This window comes from Caretta caretta, chromosome 2 (assembly GCF_965140235.1).
Source record: "Caretta caretta isolate rCarCar2 chromosome 2, rCarCar1.hap1, whole genome shotgun sequence".
Classification (NCBI taxonomy): Eukaryota; Metazoa; Chordata; order Testudines; family Cheloniidae; genus Caretta; species Caretta caretta.
This window is the reverse complement of record NC_134207.1, coordinates 258,386,459-258,408,698: the sequence shown is the minus strand read 5'-3', so window position 1 is coordinate 258,408,698 and position 22,240 is coordinate 258,386,459. Positions and strand designations below refer to the sequence as shown.

The 22,240-nt window shown below is 45.3% G+C and overlaps 1 protein-coding gene across 2 annotated transcripts in view; it reads left to right on the top strand.

The window, feature by feature from the left end:
* LOC125631188 (cryptochrome DASH) overlaps positions 1-21,259 on the top strand; it is a 30,534-nt gene extending 9,275 nt beyond the window's left edge. Inside the window, exons 7-14 of one of the 2 annotated variants that reach the window (XM_048837485.2) lie at positions 783-856; positions 2,836-2,925; positions 4,392-4,471; positions 5,316-5,375; positions 6,950-7,107; positions 15,826-15,945; positions 17,664-17,840; positions 19,301-21,259. In XM_048837485.2, coding sequence (XP_048693442.2) covers positions 783-856; positions 2,836-2,925; positions 4,392-4,471; positions 5,316-5,375; positions 6,950-7,107; positions 15,826-15,945; positions 17,664-17,840; positions 19,301-19,411 — 870 coding nt within the window. In that variant the 3' untranslated portion in view covers positions 19,412-21,259. The remainder of the gene's footprint in view (positions 1-782; positions 857-2,835; positions 2,926-4,391; positions 4,472-5,315; positions 5,376-6,949; positions 7,108-15,825; positions 15,946-17,663; positions 17,841-19,300) is intronic. The other variant, XM_048837486.2, reaches the window with a different exon arrangement.
* The last annotated feature ends 981 nt before the right edge of the window (positions 21,260-22,240 follow it).

Here is a 22,240-nt window from a genome sequence, read left to right as displayed (position 1 = left end):
CTACTTATTGTGGATCAACCCTTAGGTGTCCTCCTTACTCAGGCTGGGTTCCCAGATAGTGTAGAGCTGTCACAGCTGACCCTTGTACCCCATCATCCTCCAGCACAGAGAGCATGTCAGGTTGGGAGAAGTGGCTGGAGCGTGATGCACTCTGCCTTTGTGTAGCTGGTGTTAGCCCAGCACAAGTTAGAGCAGCCCATAGGCTGCTGTAACATGCACGAGAACTGGGGACCAGGCAGAAAATCAGGATCCCTTGCACCTGATGATGTGGAACCAGAGAATCTGGCCCTAGAAGTGCAAATCTGGGTGGCATGGGTGTAATGGAGATCAGAATGTGACCCTTTACCAGCAGCCACGGGGCAGTCAAAAATCAAAATAAATTGCTTCCAGTCTGATCCTCAAATCCAAATGATCAAGGGGCCAGCCCATCAGCTATCGCAGCAACTGGCTTTTGGAAATTAATCCTTGATTCAGATTCATTGATTGATCACTACCAGTAGGGATCAGTTAGACCATATTCCATTGTGCTTGTAAAAGTCTACTACAAAGTAAAGCAGGAAGCAGAATTTATTACACATAATCCAGGAGCTGTAATAAAAACTTCTGGGGCCATTAAATATTGTGCATCAGAGGAAATAATTTCACAGCAGAATAATGCTGCTAGACAGTCACTGGATGGAGCACTGCCCTGCACAAATATCCATCTCAAACATCCAGGAAAGCATAAGTTGCAGGCTGCCCATATAATGGTTTTAATTTTTTCTTTTTTATTGCTTGGATAGAACCTAGTGGCATCTTACAAGGAGACTCGAAATGGACTGATAGGAATAGATTATTCAACCAAGTTTGCACCATGGTAACTATTCTTCCTTGATTTAATTTGGCTGTTGAAACATCAAGTTCTGTTAGCTTAGATCTGTGGCTGTGTTTGAGATGCCCTTGGCACAGCTTATTGAGGGTGGGATGCAAAGGCAGCTGTAAAATGCCTTTATCCCCTGTCCCTGATCCTATGGCGGGCTCTGAGTCCCAGGGCAAAGCTGAATAGCCTCAGGGCTGCATCAGAGTATGCCAGTTGCTGACAGCCCCCAAGGGACTGTTGGTACAGCAGGGACTTGCTGAAGCATGGAAATGCCGGGGCAGGGCCCGCTGCACTGAAAGCTGGGATCAAGCAGTGGCATGGAAGCCCGGCAGAGGTCATCTTCAACTGGCCGGATCTGCTGGGTTTATGGCCACTCTGCACTGCAGGAGTGGTGCAAAGCAACCAGCGGACATTAGAGTATCTGATCTGTGGTTTTTTGGTTTTTTTTTAAAGACATGATACTTTTTTATGTAGGGGCCATAAGCCCAATCCTGGGAGGTACTGAGTTAGCTCCAGATTTACACTAGCGTAACAGAGCCAAATTTGCCCTAATGTTTACGGGGCTTTGAGGGGGGCATGTTAAGTATTTGATCAGTGAGCAACCAGTCGGGTACAGGATCACACTGTATTAAAGACTCCCATTTCCCTGACTGAACTGCAATCAGAGCTTTTTTTTCTAGGAAAAAGAAAAGGAGGACTTGTGGCACCTTAGAGACTAACAAATTTAAGCTTTTGTGGGCTACAGCGCACTAGGAACATTCTTGTGTTTTATTAAAATCTAGAGAGGCAAGGTGGGAGAGGTAATGATTTTCATTGGACCAACTTCTGTTGGTGAAAGAAACAAGCTTTCAAGCTTACTCTCTCTAATATCCTGGGACCAAACGAGCTATAACCTCACTGCACATAACAATGGAAGTTATTCCAATCTGGTATTTCTCCTTTTCAAATTGGGATCTATATTCTGTCTGTGGAGACTGGTGCCACCTAGTGGCTCTTTAATGGGCCACTGCTTTGTAACAGGATGTTGTTCGCATGAATTCTCATTTATTTTTGATAGAGTCCACAATGAGCTAAGTGCTTTCCAAATGGAATAAGGATGGTCCATGTGCCAAGGTGTTCACACAAAACTGTGTGCTCCAGAGAACCATCAGTCACGTCTCTGTGTATGTAAGAGCCGTGGAATGGCGTTTGGAGGATAAAGTAATAATGGTCAAATAGAATTCCAGCCAGTCACATTTTCCTGCAGCTGCCAGTTGACTTCTCAGATAGAAATATTGAGCTGGTCAAAAACTTGGGAAAACTTTTTGGAAAATTTCTCCATATTTTTTTCAAAATTCATCAACTTGTTAAACATTTCCACTAGCTCGGTGGAAAATGCCCGGAATGACTGCCCAGTCAAGATGCATTCGAATAACATTCATGTAAAATCAAGGTTAAAAGCACTTCTCAAATCCCTGCTGTTTTCACTGTTGTGTCCAGAATCAGCGTGGCCATATAAGTACCATAGATAGACTTGTATTCAAAGGAGGGTTTGCCAATGGCTAGAACAGAGGACTGGGAATTTGACGTTCTGGGTTCCGTTTCTGGTTTTGTCACTGTTTCACTAGTTAAATCACTAAACCACTGAATAATTTGGGCAAGTCACCTAGGGCAAAATTTTCAAATTTACCTATCTAAAGTTATCCATTTAGGTACTTGATGACTCCCATCACTGTAGAACATAGAGATGAATGAGTTTCTCCCTGTGAGGGAGGGATTATCACACCCACTGTGAAGCTGAGTCAAAGAGAGATTGCATGACTTGACCAAGGTCATTCAGAGAGTCAGTGGCAGAAATGGGAATTTAACAAAGGTGTTCTGAGTTCTAGTCCAGCATCTTAACCACAAGGCAATCCTTCCTTTCTCTTTGTGTGTACTTAAAGATCTCATTCCCTTATAATGTTCTGGCTTTTTACATGTTTTCCTTGTGTTTACAGGCTGGCGTTAGGCTGTATTTCACCCCGATATATTTATGAGCAGATCCGGAAGTATGAAAAAGAGAGAACTGCAAATCAGAGCACATACTGGTAGGACACAACCAGATCAACAAGGCTTTCTTTCTTTGAAATGTACACTTGCATCTAGTTTGTAGACGGGACTATAAGAGGAAATGATTCAGGAGTCAGGACTACTGTTTTTGATTAACATTAGTGTTTCCTGCGCCTGTCTTCTGACTGCTGCTGGGCCTCATTTGAGCTTCTGTTTCTAATATTGGTTAGTTGGCTGTGTTAGATTGCACTGGGTACCGAGAGGCATTGGGTGTCTTGTAAGTAGAAATGATCAGCAATTATTATTATTACGAGGAAATAATGAGGTACTCACACTATACTGGAAATAATGTTTACGAATAAAAAGTAATAATTATAAAGTGATTATTTCATCATTCCCAAAGATGCTGTACAAATGAGAGAAGTAAGACCAAATAATGATTAACAAACAAGATCATTCTGGAGCAAATGAGATTTCTCATGACAGTAACCTGGGCAGGATTTGACCCCATATTTGAAATGTGATAAAATAAAATCTGTCTGTTCTGCCTGCTCTATCAGACCTATCACCCAAGTTTCTGAGAGCCTTAACATGCAGTCTGTGGCTTCGATCCTGCAAACACTTATGCCTCTGCTTAGCTATTATACCAGGAGTAGTCCCATGGATTTCAGTGGCATTACTAACAGTTGTAAAGTTAAGTATACTCACGTGTGTTTGCAGGATCCGGGCCTAACACTAGATGTGGTTGAGAAGACTGGAAAAAAAATATTGTGGATGTTTTAAAAAAATCTTTTTTCTATTTTTGTGATTTTTTTTAAAGCATTTGGCACTGTGTCCTGGCCTATAACCTAAGCCAGACTTCCAGAGAGATCTTGTGAGCAGAAACATCAGATGAGCAGAACATTCGTGACCAGCCAGGGGTTGATGCTGGTCTCAGCGTCCAGGAGCCATGGCCTATAAAACCAGCCATTTGTGCATGGCTAGCAGCTGACTTTACATGTCAGGCAACTGTGAGCACCAAAGACTTGATCCTGCTAGTTAGTGATCACTTCTGAAAGGTGCTGAGTGCCTTCAACTCCTGTTGAAATCTGTGCTTAAGAATATGCATGTGCTTTGCCAAGTCAGGGCCTCAGTACCTCCCAGAAGTGAAGAATTGAACCCCAGTGGAGAGCAGATTGGAAGTGGTGCTGTTCAAGCCTTGGAGTGGGGTTTGGACAGGGATCTGCAAACTGCACTCCGTGAGGTCTTTTTCTATTTTAATCCTCATGATAAAAGTCAGGCCGATAGATTTTTTGCCTCTGTTAACATGACCATGTTTGCAAAGTGGTCTGACTTAAATAAAACACGGGATGTTATTAGTGACTCCATTAGGTAAACAGCAGGTGAAATCCTGGCTCGTTTGAAGTCAGTGGCAAAGTCCCCATTGATTTCAGTGGGGTCGGGATTTCACCCAGTATTTATATTGATCAAAGGCAAAAATGGAGACATGGCTGATGTGTTTTAGGGTCATATTCGAACTCCTGTGGAGGGATTACTTCCGATTTGTCGCCCTGAAGTACGGGACAAGGATTTTCTTATTGAAAGGTGAGTTTAAGTAGCATGCTTTGAAGGCGTGTTGATTTCATTTTCCATTCACGTTGCCATTTAATAGTCTTGGTGATATCAAAGGGGTTTTATGATCCGATTGCTTGGACCGTGGGCCTTACATAGGCAACCGACCTTGTCTTCCACTTAGTGAAGTCATTATTATTGTTCTGTCATCTAGAGGCCCAAACTGAAATGGATATCCCATTGTGTTAGGTGCTGTACAAACACATAGAGAGAGTTTCCTGCCCTGAACATCTTGCAACTCTGCCAGTTAGTTTAAACCCAACATTTAGGTTTTATTAAATGTAAAGAATTGGTTTTACAAAGTCTACAGAATGGCGTTGGGAGATTTAAAAAAATCAATATGAGCAAAAGGAATTAGCCTGGGCATAAAGTTCCCTTGCCATCTGTGCACTCCCAGCACTGCAGCCTCAGGCCAGTCAGGCAAGAGAAGCAGAGAACGGCACTAACTGGTGGGTTTTCTTTGTCCGTGCCGAGAGAAAAGCAAATAGCAAACCAAGCACGGAGTATAAAGGGAATCTGATTCTTTAAAATTTTCAGTTGAAATAATCTAGGTCTTGACCCTGCTCCCCTAGCCGACGATCCCATTGGCTTCAAGGGAACAGGAGCAGGCCCAGAAAGTATTTATAACAGGAATTTTGCTTTCGACTCTAATGTGTAATCACCATGGGTCCCTGCAGATCACCAGGAGAGCTGGTGAGCTGGCCTGATCCCAAGCTATAGTGGCGACTACAGCATCTCATGTTGTCATTGTGGCTTAGTTTAGTCCTTATGCATGTCAGTGCTGGTGTTCCTGACACTTCGTTCATTTCCCCAACAGGACTGCAGGATAAAGAGGTGCCTTGGAAGAAAGATCGCAAGCTATTGGACGCTTGGAAAGGTCAGTTGAAACTGTGATCGCAGTCTTGAGGAAAGTCAGCCCAAATTTACATTGATGTAATGCAGAGCAGAATCAGGCTCCAAAACTTAGACTCTGTTTAGCAATAAAGAGCCCTATCTTGACTTCAGTGTGAGTGGAGGATAGCTAGCAGCTGCTGAGCACCTCCCAGGAGCAGGACCAAGTTACTAGATGCTAAAGGCCAAGTTCTGCCCTTGGAGGTGCATGCACACATATATGCAATGCGTTTTAGTTAGATAGTCGAACCAGAGAGGAAATGTTTAGGCCCCCATGATCCTCTCTGCTTCCTCGCCCAGAGGGCAGCCTGCACCTGCTGACTGTGACTCAGGGAGTGTAAGGGAGGGAAAAGCTCCCAGAAGCCCCTCATGGTGTGCTGGGGTATCTATGCTGATCCCTGGGTTCCTCACTCTGCTTGCATCCTCCTCTCAGAGCATTCAGAGGTGTAGAGCAGGACAAAACCAGAGTCAGCCAGGGGATGCTGCTGCACAGAGCTGCTTTCCTCCCTGATCACCCATGCTCAGCGGCGTGGTGCCAGTGGGGAGGACGTTCGGTAGGCTTGAGAGAGAAGATGCTAACTATGGGTCGTTGTATCGGGATTTCCTTTACTTCCATCACCTCTGAGTGGGGGGATGATATGACTCATTGATTCTCCTTCAGCTCAAGTGGCAGAGGCCTGTCTTATCAGAGCTGTAGTTCTGCCTTATGGAAAAGTCCGATAGAATTCCATAGACAACGATAACCTCGCCACGTTTTTAATCCTTCCTGCAGAGTTTAATATTACGTACTACTATGCCAGCTATAGATTTCTATACGAAAGTGAACAAACCTATAAAATAGATCTAATCCGCCATTAAATTCTATAGGCCTTTAGGATCCTTTCATTTCTTTTAGTTAAAACTTTTTTTATTTTTTGTCATTACCGTACATGAATAGAAAATATAATCATTCAAATTGATCAGTCATCCGTTCAGGACTTAAAATCTGTGAACTCATGAACTTATACCGATGTTTGTCCTTCTTAACATTAACCTAATAAATTCACATTTCCACACAAGCAGAAGAAATCGTATCCATTACTATAAAAGAGTTTCCATATATCTCTCCTACTAATATCACCTGATTTAGCTTTCAAAGATATAACCAGCTACCTTATATGTCCCTTCATACTGTTACCTTTAAAAGAACCATCTGTGTGTGGTCAGTCTCATTGTTTTCTCTTTATTTTACCCAAATTCAAAACCTGGTGACTATATGCTGTAAGATCTGATTGACCCTGGTATAAGACTATCCATCACTTTCTCCATCATAACGATTTCCCATTCCAAGGCTCCTTTCTACAGAGCCCTATTTAATTTTTATAGAACCCTACTGTTATCATCTCTATTAAATTTTATGGGGCTGTTCCATATGAGAGAGTTCTATCCCTCATGTTACACATGGATTTGGATCCTACTCACTTGATCCAAGTAGATATCCATATATACACAGCTGCAGATTGACTACAATTGAAAGAGTAAAGATCCTGCATCCCCGCTCTGTTTCTCTTGTCCTGGCAGAGGGAAGAACGGGGGTTCCTTTTGTAGATGCCAACATGAGAGAGCTAGCAGCGACCGGCTTCATGTCCAACAGAGGGCGCCAGAATGTTGCCAGCTTTCTCACCAAGGACCTGGGGTTGGACTGGAGGATGGGGGCAGAGTGGTTTGAGTACCTGCTGGTAAGACCGAACTCAGCGTGTGATTGGAGTGGTTTGTGATTCTCTTTGCAGGTGGCTGACAACAGGCCATCTTGCATGGGCCTTAAAGGAACAGAACGCCCTTTGAGTTCAATAGCAGCTTTGCTCGAAGAAAGATCATATAATTTAGTCTACTCTTTTTAGGGCACTCTCAGTATATGATTCAAAGATTTTGATAAGGAAAGGGTATGTTGCCCAGAGCAATGGTAAGGCTGCCATCAACTGAGATGTAGCTCTGATGCCTGCAATGAGAATTCAGATCTTCTAATGTAACGAGAGAGGGAGGGTAGCCTTGTGGATAAGGCACTGGATTGGGACTCAGGAGAGCTGGGTTCAGTTTGTGACGATACCACAGACTCCCTGAATGACCGCGGGCAAGTCACAAGGGGCCTGATTGTCAGGAGGACTGAGTACCCACAGCTCCAGATGAAGTCAATGGGAGCTGTGAATGTTCAGCACTTCTGAAAAATTACGCTCCGAATCTCAGTTCCCCCTCTGTAACAGGGGGATGATACTTCTTTTCTCCCCTCTTGTCTGTCTTGTCTAATGAGATTGCTGTCTCTTCAGAGCATGGATGGTCCTTCACTTTGTGTTTGTACAGCATCTGGCACAACAGGGCTCTGATCTTGTTTGGGGCCCCACAAGATAAATAATAGTGTAGAAAATGTTGTTCCCTTATAAAAGCCCCTGAGAGGGAAAGATTAGACAAGGTAGCTAGTCTTAGGGGCTGATCCTGTAAACACTCACTGCCAGCCAGGCATAGTCTGGTAGAATCAGTGGGAAACTCGAGGTAGTAGGCGTTATGCCTGGTCATGTTTGTAGTATCAGGGACCTTCATGTTTGACGTAAACAATGACATTCATAGTCAGAGGCAGGAAGGTTCACTCGCTGTTTAACAGGAGCTTCTGCTTCTCTCAGTTAGCATTTCCAGAACCAAACCCTTCGCTAGCTTTATTGAACTGAGGCTTTTCTACTTTATCTGGTCCTCCTCTGCTCTTCCATGACCCGGAGCTTGGCAGCTGCTGTAAACCATTCAGTAGGGAAGGTGGTTTTTCACCTCCGCGTTGGTTGTTTCTGGATAAAAAGTGCCTAAGTCCCACCACACTGAGTCGTATCTGTCTGTGCTGGGCTCATCACCGTGAGACCGAATCTGAGACTGTGAAGTAAACCTCACCCCGTGGGGCTCCTAGTGTTAAAATAATACAGATAAATAACACACTGAAGTCAATGAACAGACTCCCTCTGAATGCAATGGGCTTTGGGTTAGGCCCTTAGAGAGAGCACCACTGCATTAATGCCTATGATTAAAAACACTAACAGTGGGGCGATAGTATCTTCCTCTAACCAAACCCCCAGTGGAGTGATCAAAGGTTTGTATCTTCTCTGAGATTGTCCCTGATTTTGTCAGGACATCCCATGGGGAGCTAATGAGCCACACAGTCTCACTGCAGCACATTGCTATTTTAGCACATCACTGCTCCATAGACATTACAGTGTGCAAGGAAAGTGTTTGCAGTTGTGATTTCCTCACATTGACTCACTGTTGGAATTTACTTGGTGACTTTTTCTGTGAGTTATTCGCCTCCTTGAGTGAAGCCAATGGGCGTTGCACCCACCTAATCAAGAGCAGAACCTGCCCTTCGTATATTTGTCTCGCTTCCCCATTGCTGACATGCAGCCACCTCTGGGGTGGAACACAGCAGCTGTTCTGTGCCAGCAATGATGCATACCAGGTGGGAAAGCTGAATGCACTAAAGGGATGTTAAGTAAGCAGGCATCAATGCAATTACCCATGTGGGAATTTAGCCAGAACCCTGCCACACTTGAGCAAACTTTAAAAAAATAAAATATTAACAATTGTCTGATTTGTTTAGGTCAGATTCTAGGGACAGGAGCCAGATCCTCAAAGGTAGATAGGTGCCTAAATATGTTTGAGGATCTGGGCCAAAGGCACCAGAGAAATAGAATAAGCATGTATTTTTGGCAAGTTAACTTGATGTTAGTGTAGGGGTCCATATTGAGAACTCTGGCTACTGAAGTCTTCTAGACAGAGAAAAGGCAATGGCTATAATGGGGCCTACTGGCCCTTTGAGAGCACAGGGGGACCAGAACAGCCCATTCCAGGTAGCTGGAATGAACAAAGATCCAGGAAATGGCCTTGTAGTGGAAGAGAGGAAGTGGTCCTGGAGAATTAGTAGTTGGAAGTGGGGGGGACCCAGGGCAGTGTCCCTTTAAGGGCCCTGGACCAGGAGCCCTGTAGAGTAAAATTGGGGAAGGGCTCCCTTCTCTCCAGCCAATCGAGAGGCGCTCTCTGTAGGAGGGCAGTATATAGACACCCTTCTCCCTCAGCACAGGTGAGATGGTGGTAGGAGAGGGAAGCTAGAGCCAGTACCCTGAGCTCCTGGTAGAAATGACTAGGGGGGGTGACTGTGAAGGACAGATGCTGGCAGGGGCTGAGCTCTGTGTGGGTGGCAGAAGGTCAGCGTGAACTCTCTGGTTGCAATGCAGAGTTTAGTTTTTGGGATGTTAAGGACTGTGTGGAACGGCTTGTGGTCATTAAGTCAGCCCCAAGTGGAGGGTGGCTCTCCTCGTAAGAGAGACTGTGGAGCTCGTGAGGGGCCCTGAAGAAAGAGATCAGAGGGAGGGTGCTTCAGGGGGACCTCTGGCCATGAGTGGGCTCTCAGTAAGAGGCAGCCGTGCCAGGCGGTATTGTCAGCTTCCAGCTACTCCACCTTCACCTGAAGGCATTAGCCTGTTCTAGTGAATCCTTGGCATCACTGCATAAGGGTGATGACTAAACGCCAACTCCCAGATACCACCACCCCCCCAGTCATTTCCTGGTATGCTTTTCTTCGACTCTCACCCATCCTCCGGGGGCATTGCTAAGAGCACAGTTTCACTTCGGTAGCAGTGTCTCTTATCTACGTTTGTTCTCACCAAGCTGAGTTATGAAATCTGGGGCTGGGTAGTTTCCAACCTCACCTACGCTGGTTTTGGCCCCAGAAGTTAATGGCATGGACGGGGGGGGGGGGGAAAAAAAGAGAAGGGAGTTCTAATGTCATCCTTCCTTCCCTACCCCACCAGCATCGTGTATCTGGCATGTTGGCAGCAGCATGGTTGCCGCTAGCCAGGCAGAGCGTGGCTGTGGGTATCTTACAAAGCTAAGCCATGGCTTCCTGGCCTGTCGTCTGCAGATCAAGAAGGAGTTTCCTAACTAACGCAGCAACTGTGTGCTTGCTTGGGGCTGGCCCCCACAATGCCGTTGGCTTCGCAGCGACTTACAGGAAGCTTGAAGCTACAGTAGACACAAACTTGGCTGCAGCCTAAATTTCCATGGCTCGCTTCAGGCTTGTAACACTCAACAGCACCTTGAGCTGTGAGGCTGGGCTGGGCCAGCACTTGGATGGGAACTCTGTACAAAGCGGGGTTGGTGATTCAGTTTGGTGACATTTTTGTCCTGTAAGTCCATGCTGACCCAGTGTCGCGGATGCACCCTCTTTCAGATGACCCTTAAAACCCATATCCTGATGCCAAGCAACTGGCACTAAAAGAACTGGCGGTTTTTTTGAAAAAGCAGCAGTGTTAGCCTGGGTGTCCTGGACAAATTGCAGTTTGAATAACTACAGTCGGCGTAAATTCCTGCTTCAGTTTCAGGATATATATGGCATTCTGGCATTCTTTGTCACTGCAGTGGAAAATGGGGACTGTATTTTCATTATCCCCCAGGGTGGCTGCATTTCAGTGATGGATGACGTGATTCTTATATGCAATGTATGAATTACGTGATGCATTTTGGGATCCTTTACTATGAAAGGTGTAGAATAACTAATTTCCCATACCCACACAGCTAGTGGTCAGAACTGTACTGTGCGTAAATCATGGAATGAATAATCATAATAATAGTTGATGATTTCTGGCACTCGGTAGTGCCTTTCATTGGAGGCTCTCAAATCACTTTATGAGGGTGGATAAGTCCTGGCATCCCCATTTTACAGAGCAGGAAGCTCAGATGCAGAGTGGATGAGTTACTCACCCAAGGCCTCACGGTGAGTGAGTAGGAGAAAGGTGAATAGATCTCAGGAGTCCTGGCTCCTACGCCCTGCTATAACCACTAGACAGCACTGGCTCCCTTCAATGGAAACTTGATTTGTTTAGGTTTCAGAGTAACAGCCGTGTCAGTCTGTATTCGCAAAAAGAAAAGGAGTACTTGTGGCACCTTAGAGACTAACCAATTTATTTGAGCATGGAGCTTTCGTGAGCTACAGCTCACTTCATCGGATGCATACCGTGGAAACTGCAGCAGACTTTATATATACACAGAGAATATGAAACAATACCTCCTCCCACCCCACTGTCCTGCTGGTAATAGCTTATCTAAAGTGATCATCAGGTTGGGCCATTTCCAGCACAAATCCAGGTTTTCTCACCCTCCACCCCCCCACACAAATTCACTCTCCTGCTGGTGATAGCCCATCCAAAGTGACAACTCTTTACACAATGTGCATGATAATCAAGTTGGGCCATTTCCTGCACAAATCCAGGTTTTCTCACATCCCCCCCACCCCCATACACACACAAACTCACTCTCCTGCTGGTAATAGCTCATCCAAACTGACCACTCTCCAAGTTTTAAATCCAAGTTAACCAGAACATCTGGGGGGGGGGTAGGAAAAAACAAGAGGAAATAGGCTACCTTGCATAATGACTTAGCCACTCCCAGTCTCTATTTAAGCCTAAATTAATAGTATCCAATTTGCAAATGAATTCCAATTCAGCAGTTTCTCGCTGGAGTCTGGATTTGAAGTTTTTTTGTTTTAAGATAGCGACCTTCATGTCTGTGATTGCGTGACCAGAGAGATTGAAGTGTTCTCCGACTGGTTTATGAATGTTATAATTCTTGACATCTGATTTGTGTCCATTTATTCTTTTACGTAGAGACTGTCCAGTTTGACCAATGTACATGGCAGAGGGGCATTGCTGGCACACGATGGCATATATCACATTGGTGGATGTGCAGGTGAACGAGCCTCTGATAGTGTGGCTGATGTTATTAGGCCCTGTGATGGTGTCCCCTGAATAGATATGTGGGCACAATTGGCAACGGGCTTTGTTGCAAGGATAAGTTCCTGGGTTAGTGGTTCTGTTGTGTGGTATGTGGTTGTTGGTGAGTATTTGCTTCAGGTTGCGGGGCTGTCTGTAGGCAAGGACTGGCCTGTCTCCCAAGATTTGTGAGAGTGTTGGGTCATCCTTTAGGATAGGTTGTAGATACCCCCCCCCCCAGATGTTCTGGTTAACTTGGATTTAAACTTGGAGAGTGGTCAGTTTGGATGAGCTATTACCAGCAGGAGAGTGAGTTTGTGTGTGTATGGGGGTGGGGGGGATGTGAGAAAACCTGGATTTGTGCAGGAAATGGCCCAACTTGATTATCATGCACATTGTGTAAAGAGTTGTCACTTTGGATGGGCTATCACCAGCAGGAGAGTGAATTTGTGTGGGGGGGTGGAGGGTGAGAAAACCTGGATTTGTGCTGGAAATGGCCCAACCTGATGATCACTTTAGATAAGCTATTACCAGCAGGACAGTGGGGTGGGAGGAGGTATTGTTTCATATTCTCTGTGTATATATAAAGTCTGCTGCAGTTTCCACGGTATGCATCCGATGAAGTGAGCTGTAGCTCACGAAAGCTCCATGCTCAAATAAATTGGTTAGTCTCTAAGGTGCCACAAGTACTCCTTTTCTTTTTGATTTGTTTAGCATTCAAATCTTGTGGAGAACAGAGGATTCTAGCACCTCACCCTCAAAGGGCAGGGGGTCTGGAATGAACCATCCTAGGAAGGAGATTTATGGGTTACTTGTCTTTATTTATATAGATAATGTGCCCCCAAGGAACAAAATTTTGCAACCCCTCCCAGCTTGGTATCATCCACAAGCTTTATAAACGTAGCCTCAATGCCATTCTCAAAATCACTTATGAAGATACTGAATAAAACTGGACCCAGGCCAGATCCCTGCAGGACCTGACTCAAGATGCTCTTCCGGCTTGACTGCCAGCCATTGATAATTACTACCTGAGTATGGTTTTCCAACCAGTTGTACACACATCTTTATAGTAGGTTTGTCTAATCTGTATTTCCCTAGTTTGTTTATGAGAAGGTCATGTGAGACAGTATCAAAAGCCTTCTGATCACTGCTAACCTTTCTTTTGAAAATAGAAACAAAAATGGCATGTAGTTCTTCGGCCATTGTTGCGTTTTCTGTTATTGTCTTTCCCTCCTTATTGAGTAATGGGCCTACCCTGTCCTTGGTCTTCCTCTTGCTTCTAATGTATTTGTGGAATGTTTTCTGGTTGCCCTTTATGTCTCCAGCTAGCTTAATCTTGTTTTGAGCCATGGACTGTATTTTTGTCCCTACATGCTTTTTATATTCATCCTTAGTAATTTGACCTAGTTCCACCTTTTGTGTGACTTTTTAAAGTTTCACGTCTTTGAAGATCTCCTGGTGAAACCAGTGTGCTTTCTTACCATACTAGGTATCTTTCCTACACATTGGGATAGTTTGCTTTTGTGCCCTTAATAAAGTCTCTTTAAAAAACTGCCATCTCTCCTGAACTCTTTTTCCCCCATAGACTTGCTTCCCACGGGATCTTACCTACCACTTCTGTGAGTTTGCTATTGTCTGCCTTCTTGAAGTCTATCATCTTTATTCTGCTGGTGTTCCTCCTGCCATTCCTTAGAATCATGAACTCTGTGATTTCTTGATGGCTTTCACCCAAGCTGCCTTCCACCTTCAGATTCTTAACCAGTTCCTCCCTGTTTGTCAGAATCAAATCTGGAATAACCTCTCCCCTAGTCACGTTCTTCTCCTTCTGTAATAAAAAGCTGTCTCCGGTGCATTCCAAGAACTTGTTGGCTAATCTGTGCCCTGCTGTATTTTTCCAATGGATGCCTGGGTGAGTTGAAATCTCCTTTCACTAACAAGTCCTGTGCTTTGGATTGTTTTGTTAGTTGTTTAAAAAAGCCTCATCCACTACTTCTTCCTGGTTAGGTGGTCTATAGTGGACACCTACCATGACATCACCCTTGTGGTTTTACCCCTTTTTATCCTTACTCAGAGACTTTTAACAGGTCTGCAGATGTGCAGAGCAGGGTAACAGTCCCAGGGGCCACCTTCCTGGCAGTGTGAGATCTACATGCCGCCCCAGCCAAGGGGGATTCTCCCCTCCACGGTCTTGGGGGAAACTGTTTCACCAGAGGGTGGAGGGAGAAGGATGTTGTGCCCTGGGCTCTGGAGAGGGGATGTACATGGGGAGGGGTGCAGCCATGGCTTCTTGCAGGCAGTTTAAACCGCACCAGGGAGGTGTGGTGGGAAGGGAGGAAGCCCAGGTGAATGGGGGGCTCTGGGTGTGTCCCTAGGAGACAGGGGTGATCCCAGATTGGGGACTGGATGTGTCCAGGAGATCCCGGTCTACAGAGAATGTATCCTCTGGGGCGGGAGGATTCTGGGTTGGGGGTACAGTGGGATCCCAGGCCATAGAGAAGGTATCCCCTGGCGTGGGGGATCCCAGACCCTGGGGGCAGGTGTCCCAGGGGATACTGGACTCTGCAGCAGTTCACCGTGCGGGACTGGGGCAGAGCGTGCGGGGAGGTGGGGCGGAGGCTGCCAGAGCCCCTGGGATCGGCTCACTGAACTCCGGCCCCTGCACTCAGCACGACAGCTGCTGCAAAGTCCTGTCCCGGCTGCCAGAGGGAGAAGAACCGGAGGGAGCCGCAGCCCCAGCGCCACCAAGGGCAGAACAAGAGAGTGGGTGCCCAGGAGCAGCCTCTCTCCAGCGGTGCTGTGGAGCGAACTGCTGGGCACTGGGTGTACCAGAGTCTGCTGGGATGGGGGCGGAGGGACTTGGATGAGCGGTGGATTTAAATGCTGCCTAAAGGGCAGTGAGAGACGCGGTGGGTCCCGGAGGCCGTTGCGCCCCCTGTGGAGCAGGGTGAGCGCAGCGCTCCCCGCTATCACTCACTGCTCTGGATGCTACCCTGCCTGCTGGCAGTGCATACCTCTGCACTGCGCAGGGCACCCCCCTGACCACAGTGCCCTGGGTGGTGTGGTTGCCCACGTTGCCCGCCCCTAAGGCTGGCCCTGGCAAAATCAATCGTTTTCCGCACAGCTCTTAGGTTCCTTTGTTAAAGTGTGGGGGCCCATGGCCACTTTGGCCTCCCTGGTTCCAGTGCCCCAGCTAAGACTCACTTCAGGGAGGGAAACTGAGGCAGTCAGTGCCAAGTGCACCATGCTTGGCCAAGAGGGAGTGCTGGGGGAAGCCACACCCTATGATAGGGCCAATCAATACCAGGCCTGGGCTGTGTGCAGATTTTTTACTGGTGTAACCCCACAAATATTTAAAGTGGTACATCCTCTCCCACTTCCTAGTGTGGAGGCAGTTTTACTGGTATAAAGGAGCCTTACCCCAGTATAACTTGTTCCCCTTCCTATACAGAAATAGCTATACTGGTTCAAGCACCTTTATACTGCTATAACTGTCCACATTAGGGGTGGTTGTACCACTCTAATGGTACCACATAGTGTTGTATGTAGACAAGTCTCAGATGCCAGAGCAATGGCTGTCTCTACATGATTTTCCTCCCTCTGCCCTTTTCTTGCTGAGCAGCAGACCCAGCCCTTCTTACTGGTTCTCCGTGTGTGTTTAAGGTGGACTATGATGTCTGCAGCAATTATGGAAACTGGTTATATAGCGCTGGAATTGGAAACGATCCAAGAGAAAACAGGAAGTTTAACATGATTAAACAAGGCCTGGATTATGACAGCAACGTAAGTCTCCTGGTGAAATGTCCCAGTGCTTTGTAGTTCTCTTCCTCATCTTCCCTCCCACTTCGCCCCAGCAGGTAACAAACCAAAACTCCAGCAACTATGGAAATGGCACATAAGGTTTTGATTTGACTTCACAGTCACCTGGGTCAAATTTTCACAAGTGAGGCCCTGCAGTTACCCTTCTTGGGGCTTGACTTCAATGGAAGCTGCCTGAGGGCTTAGCACTCTTGAAAATCAGGTCACTCATTTAGGCACCTAAATATGGAGGTAGGTGCTTAACTTTAGGCTCCCAAGTGTGAAAATCGGGGTCTACTCATCTGTGGATCCTATTTATTTATTTTAAAAGCAGCCAGATTAGGCTCCCTGAAACCAGTGGTCATTTAGTTTGATCTTCATTCTTTAATGAGCAAAGATTGAGTTTGCCAGAGGCAAAAGCAGGTGCAGCTGCAGTGAAGTCATAGGGGTATGCTGCAGAGTGTGAATGTGTCTTCGTCCCCCGGGGTACCCCCACCGGCATGATTACTGGCTGGAATTGTTTTTTCAGGGCTCTTTTCTCCTCAGCAGGGAATCCGGCAGTCTGTAATGTTGATATTTTAGCCCCAGTGCCACTTAGCCTGTCTCCTCTGAAGAGCTGCTTTCTGCGCTGAGTGGAGCTGCAGAGACAGATGAGTGAAATCTGTCTAGGAGACAAATGAGCATGATGAGCTTATAACAAAAGAATAGCTAATCGTTTGCTCAAACGCTATGGAGACAGGCAGCGGTATAAAAAAGCGAATGCATGTATTGAAACAGCTAAGCCAGTGTTACAATCTGAGCTGTTTATATTCAGGCGAGTACTGAAGAAAATTAAATGCAGAAGCAGCTACTCAATAGATGCTGTTGCTAGAAAAATCCCTTGGACTGCAGGCCTTTCCTGATGAGTGGTGATAAGGGCAAGAGGAGATCTGGCATTCAGAGTCTGTTACCTGGCTCGGGAAGTCTGCCTCTATGGCTGTCCCCATTACCAGCATTGTGTTCAATGACCATTTCCCCAGGTAACTGTCATATCATCAAGACATGGTGCAATGTGTTACTCAAACACAGGCCAGCTGCATGGGAAACACAGAAATGAATAATGGGAGGGTTGGAATTGATCACCTAACACAGTAATGCACCTCATAGTGCATTGAAACCCACAGCCATGAGATAAAAGGACAGTTACAGTCAGTTTTCCCCTGACCTTCACCTTGTGTCATCCCTTTCATACTCCTACCCCCTCCTAATGAACCAGAGTTTTGGAGGAGATTAATTTAGCCCCCACTCCCAGCTTCATGGTGTCCTGCACAGTCGCAATCCCTGCTGCCTCCTGTGTCCTAGCAGGGAGTGGGGCTTATTTCTGGTTTAGGAACAAAAGCTCCCAGGGACTCTTAAGCACCCCGAGTTGAAGCACGTATTTGGCATCTCTGTAAATCAGGCCACCTATTCAGATGCCTGCATATGGATTTGAAGGCCTAACAGAAAGCTCCAGGGTTTGAAAATGTTGGCCCTGACACAACAGTGCCTCCATTTTCCCACCTGAAAAATGGGGCTAATGCGTCCCCATTTCATGGGGCTTCATTCTTTAGTTAATAAAGCGCTTTCCCATCTTTGTTTTGAAGGCACTGTAGGAAGTCAGATTATTATATCCTGCCATATTGGTTTGAGTGAATCCCCCTGAATACCACTGTTTCCATTTGCAGGGAGATTATGTCCGACTGTGGGTTCCAGAAATACAGTGTGTAAAGGGAGGGGAGATACACACACTCTGGGCGCTGAGCAACGCAGATCTCTCAGAAGCTGGGATAGCTTTAGGGGAGACCTATCCACTGCCAGTCGTCCTGGCCTGGGAATGGAGCAGACATATCAAGCAGAGGCCTGTGAGTACTATGAAGTTTCAACTGAGCTAGGGAGTTTGTTGTTTCTTGCTCTAAACATGGGTGTAAATTCTGCAGTTCTCTCCCATTTACATTTGAGAAATAACTGGAAAACTGGTTTAATCCACATCATTTAAAGGGTCCATGACTGGGCACAACATTACTTTTGAATGAACTCTTGATATCCATGTAACTGGAGTGTGAAGCTGGATTATATTTTATTCTGACTTGTGCATCTATCACAGCACTGCTTACTAAATTCTGATCAGTCTATACCTGTGCAATTTTATTGAAAGCCATGAGATTTCACAGGTGTCTCTGAACGTTTAATTTGGCCTGCAGACACCTTATGACCGGTGGTTGTGTATGAGGAGAAAAGAACCCAGCTTGATTCTCAGATCCCAGGAGGAGTTTGTGGGGCCGGCAGCTAGCAAAAATACCTTTTGGACTTGTAAACAGACACATCTGATCTGGAATTAGTGACCCATTAAACAGGGGACCACAGGAGGCCATTGGTACTAACACACTTTTCAGAGTGGATCTGTCTTTTAGAAAATGCAGCAAAACTAACAAATAAAGAGCTCAGTCTTAGGATTGAGCACTGCCAACTTCCATCTGCTGACCATGCTGCTGCTGTTCTCACCCAATAGCTGTATATTTCATCTCACAAGTTTTCATTACTTTGTTCCCCTCCTTATCTCTCTTGTCACAGGACAGTTTGATTCTGTAGTGTAATAAACCAAGTACAAGGATGAAACTAGCCTTCATATAGGGTTTGGGTACTGAGGGCCCAACTCCAAATTTCTGACTCAGGCAAAACTCATGACATTAGTGAGATCCTTTGTCTGAGAAAGGCCCCCTGGCTTTGGCTCTGAGAGTTAGAATAATCAGTTCTCTTGTTTCAGTGTGCAGTCGAGATCAGAAAAGTGACTGACTGTAAATAGCCCCTTGGCTAGTGGCCCTTGCTTGTGGCAGGGGGGAAGGGTGATCATTTTTCGGCATGAACATTTGAATCCAATTTTTTTAAACTTTTTGTAAAGTGAGATTGGAGTCACATTTCAGCTCTCTCCCCCTCCTCAGCATGCATCTAGCTATCTCAGGAACATCTGTGCCCCTATCACCATAGCATCTGGGCACTGCACAATCACTAATGTATTTTATGAATCACGACACCCCTGTGAGGTAGGGAAGTACTATTTTACTGAGGCACAGAGTGACTTACCCAAAGTCACACAAGAAGTCTGACAGAGCAGAGAATTGAACCCCTGTCTCTAAGCCCTAAGCTAGCATCCTAATCACTGGATCATCCTTTCTCTCTGCTTCTCATCTGGCTAGAAGTGCAACATGTTACCCTTTTTTCTGATGTCTCGGTTGTGAGATGTCTCGGTTGCTTTATAACATAAAAACCAGACTTTCTTTTAGCTTCAATCAAAAACTTTCGCTGCCCTTCTCTCAATTAACAGAACAAGAGAGACCATCCTCCGAGGGGAAGGAAAGATCCCTCCGACACGCCAAGACAACACAAGAACAGAGGGGTGGACTTTTACTTCTCTCGCAACAAAGATTTATCGTGAAGGCAGTCCCTGCACTTCTGGAGAAATGACTGCCTGCTGAGAACTCCAGCTGACAATGGTTACTATTCATGGCTAACTTCTCTCTCTGATTACTATCTAAGTAAACCAAGGGTGACATCCTAGACACATTGAAGTCAATGGAGTTTTGCCATTGACTTCAACTGGATCAAGATTTTGACCTCTAATCTTTAGGAAATTCTTTTCTTAATGAGCCAGCTGATTGGGATTCAGAAGGGAACTGAAGTTCTTTGTCCTTTGTACTTTTAAGAATCCCGTGACACCTTTAACAAGAACAGAGGTGTTAACCTTGTATTCTGGCCAAATTCGAGTGGGTAGAAATTACACCACCAAAATGCCCCTCAAAAATCAACTGGATGTACTAAGGCCAGATTCTCAGATGGTGTAAATCAGCATAATTCTATTGAATCAGTTAAGCTACACTGATTTACACCTGTTGATAATCTGACTTGGTATTTTTCACTTCCTGCTTTCAAACTGTTGCTGTGAGCTGTTAAACAGCTAATGTGTTCTATCCCAGAGATGGGTGATGAGTGACTTTGTAAAGTGCTTTTGGTTGAAAGGGGCTTCATAACTAAGTAATTATTAACTGTAACAGTAGGGTCATCTTGTTATTGTCAAGTGGTCAGACTTCTTTTCCAGTGCCTTTGCTTTGTACTGGGGCTTATAGCTGTAGCCAGATTTCTACCTCGTATTACAGACTGGAGAAAGTGTTCACTTTTTTATACATTGGAAATATATATACTGAATTTCCTTACGCTAACATGCTTTAGGGTGTAAAACTTAAAAACACTGTTCCATAGTACAACTTAAACCTTTGCATTGGAATGTCTTTACTTTCCTGATTTCCTCTCTTCTGATAGAGATCAGAAGGCAGAATGACTGATCTGAGGTGCCAGAATCATAGAATATCAGGGTTGGAAGGGACCTCAGGAGGTCATCTAGTCCAACCCCCTGCTCAAAGCGGGACCAACCCCAACTAAATCATCCCAGCCAAGGCTTTGTCAAGCCTGACCTTAAAAACTTCTAAGGAAGGAGATTCCATCACCTCCCTAAGTAACGCATTCCAGTGCTTCACCTCCCACCTAGTGAAAAAGTTTTTCCTAATATCCAACCTACACCTCCCCCACTGCAACTTGAGACCATTATTCCTCCTTCTGTCATCTGCTGCCACTGAGAACAGTCTGGATCCATCCTCTTTGGAACTCCCTTTCAGGTAGTTGAAAGCAGCTATCAAATCCCCTCTCATTCTTCTCTTCCGCAGACTAAACAATCCCAGTTCCCTCAGCCTCTCCTCATAAGTCATGTGTTCCAGTCCCTTAATCATTTTTGTTGCCCTCCGCTGGACATTTTCCAATTTTTTCACATCCTTCTTGAAGTGTGGGGCCCAAAACTGGACACAGTACTCCAGATGAGGCCACACCAATGTTGAATAGAGGGGAGCGATCACGTTCCCTCGATCCTGTTCTCTTTGACTGTATCCTCCATAGTGCTTTCGGTTCACCTTGGAATCTGATGTGGGGTCACTGTGGTAGTTCTGTTTGCCTGTGGCATCAGCCTGAAAGTTTGAGGCCATATACCACACGCAGATCAGTTTCAAAACATTGCTGTATGCTCAGTAACGGCAACCAGTCCTATTCTGGGTCCATTTAGAACTTCAAGTTCTTGTCCAAAACGTCTTAAATGGTTTGACTTGGTTGCTTTAGAATAGTGGCTCTCAACCTTTCCAGACTACTGTACCCCTTTCAGGAGTCTGATTTGTCTTGCGTACCCCGGTTTCACCTCACTTAAAAACTACTTGCTAATAAAATCAGACATAAAAATACAAAATCGTTATAGCACATTATTACTGAACAATTACTTTCTCATTTTTACCATATAATTATAAAATAAATCAATTAGAATATAAATATTGTACTTACATTTCAGTATATAGAGCAGTATAAACAAGTCATTGTCTGTATGAAGTTTTAGTTTGCACTGGCTTGGCCAGTGCTTTTTATGTAGCCTGTTGTAAACGTAGGCAAATATCTAGATGAGTTGATGTATCCCCAGGAGGACCTCTGTGTACACCCAGGGTTACTTGTATCCCTGGTTGAGAACCATGGCTTTAGCGAGATCCTTCCTGTCACTGTTCCCTAGCATGGCATCTTCACTTCCCGAGGAGTCCAGATTCAAACATGTTGAGTCTGGGAGCAGGGTACTCTCAGTGGAGGGCCCTTGATTGACTCTGGAGTTCATTACCACCAGGGATCAGATTGAGCCACAGGCCCTACCTGTAAAGAAACTGCTCTGGTTTAAACACGTCAGTTTAAAATCAATCTTATTAAACTGGTTCAAACCCCTAATGTAGAAGCCCTTCAACTAGATAAGCCCTTGCGAAAACTGGGTTAGCTTGTATTGGTAAATTACTGACTTAATTTAAACCCATATGTATCTTTCACACATATCATAGGTTGAATCCCTGCTTTAAGTGCTAAATGGAATTAAACCCTAACTATGGAGCCGTGATTTGCACCTCCATAATTAGCAATGGTTAAACCAGTTCATGGGCATCTACACTAGAGGCTTGCACCAGTTTAACTAGAACAATTTTTAAATTGACTTAATTAAACCAGGGTACTTTCCTAGTATGGACAAGAACTAGGGCCTAGTCTACACAAAAAAGGTTTGACATAGCCAAAATGGCAAACCCTTCTAGTCGATATGCAGCGCATACTGGCAAAAATTGCTTTTGCGGTATAACTTATACTGGTTCCTGTAATCAAAAAAGCTATAGCACCAAAAGCACCCTTTTGCCAGTATGAGCTG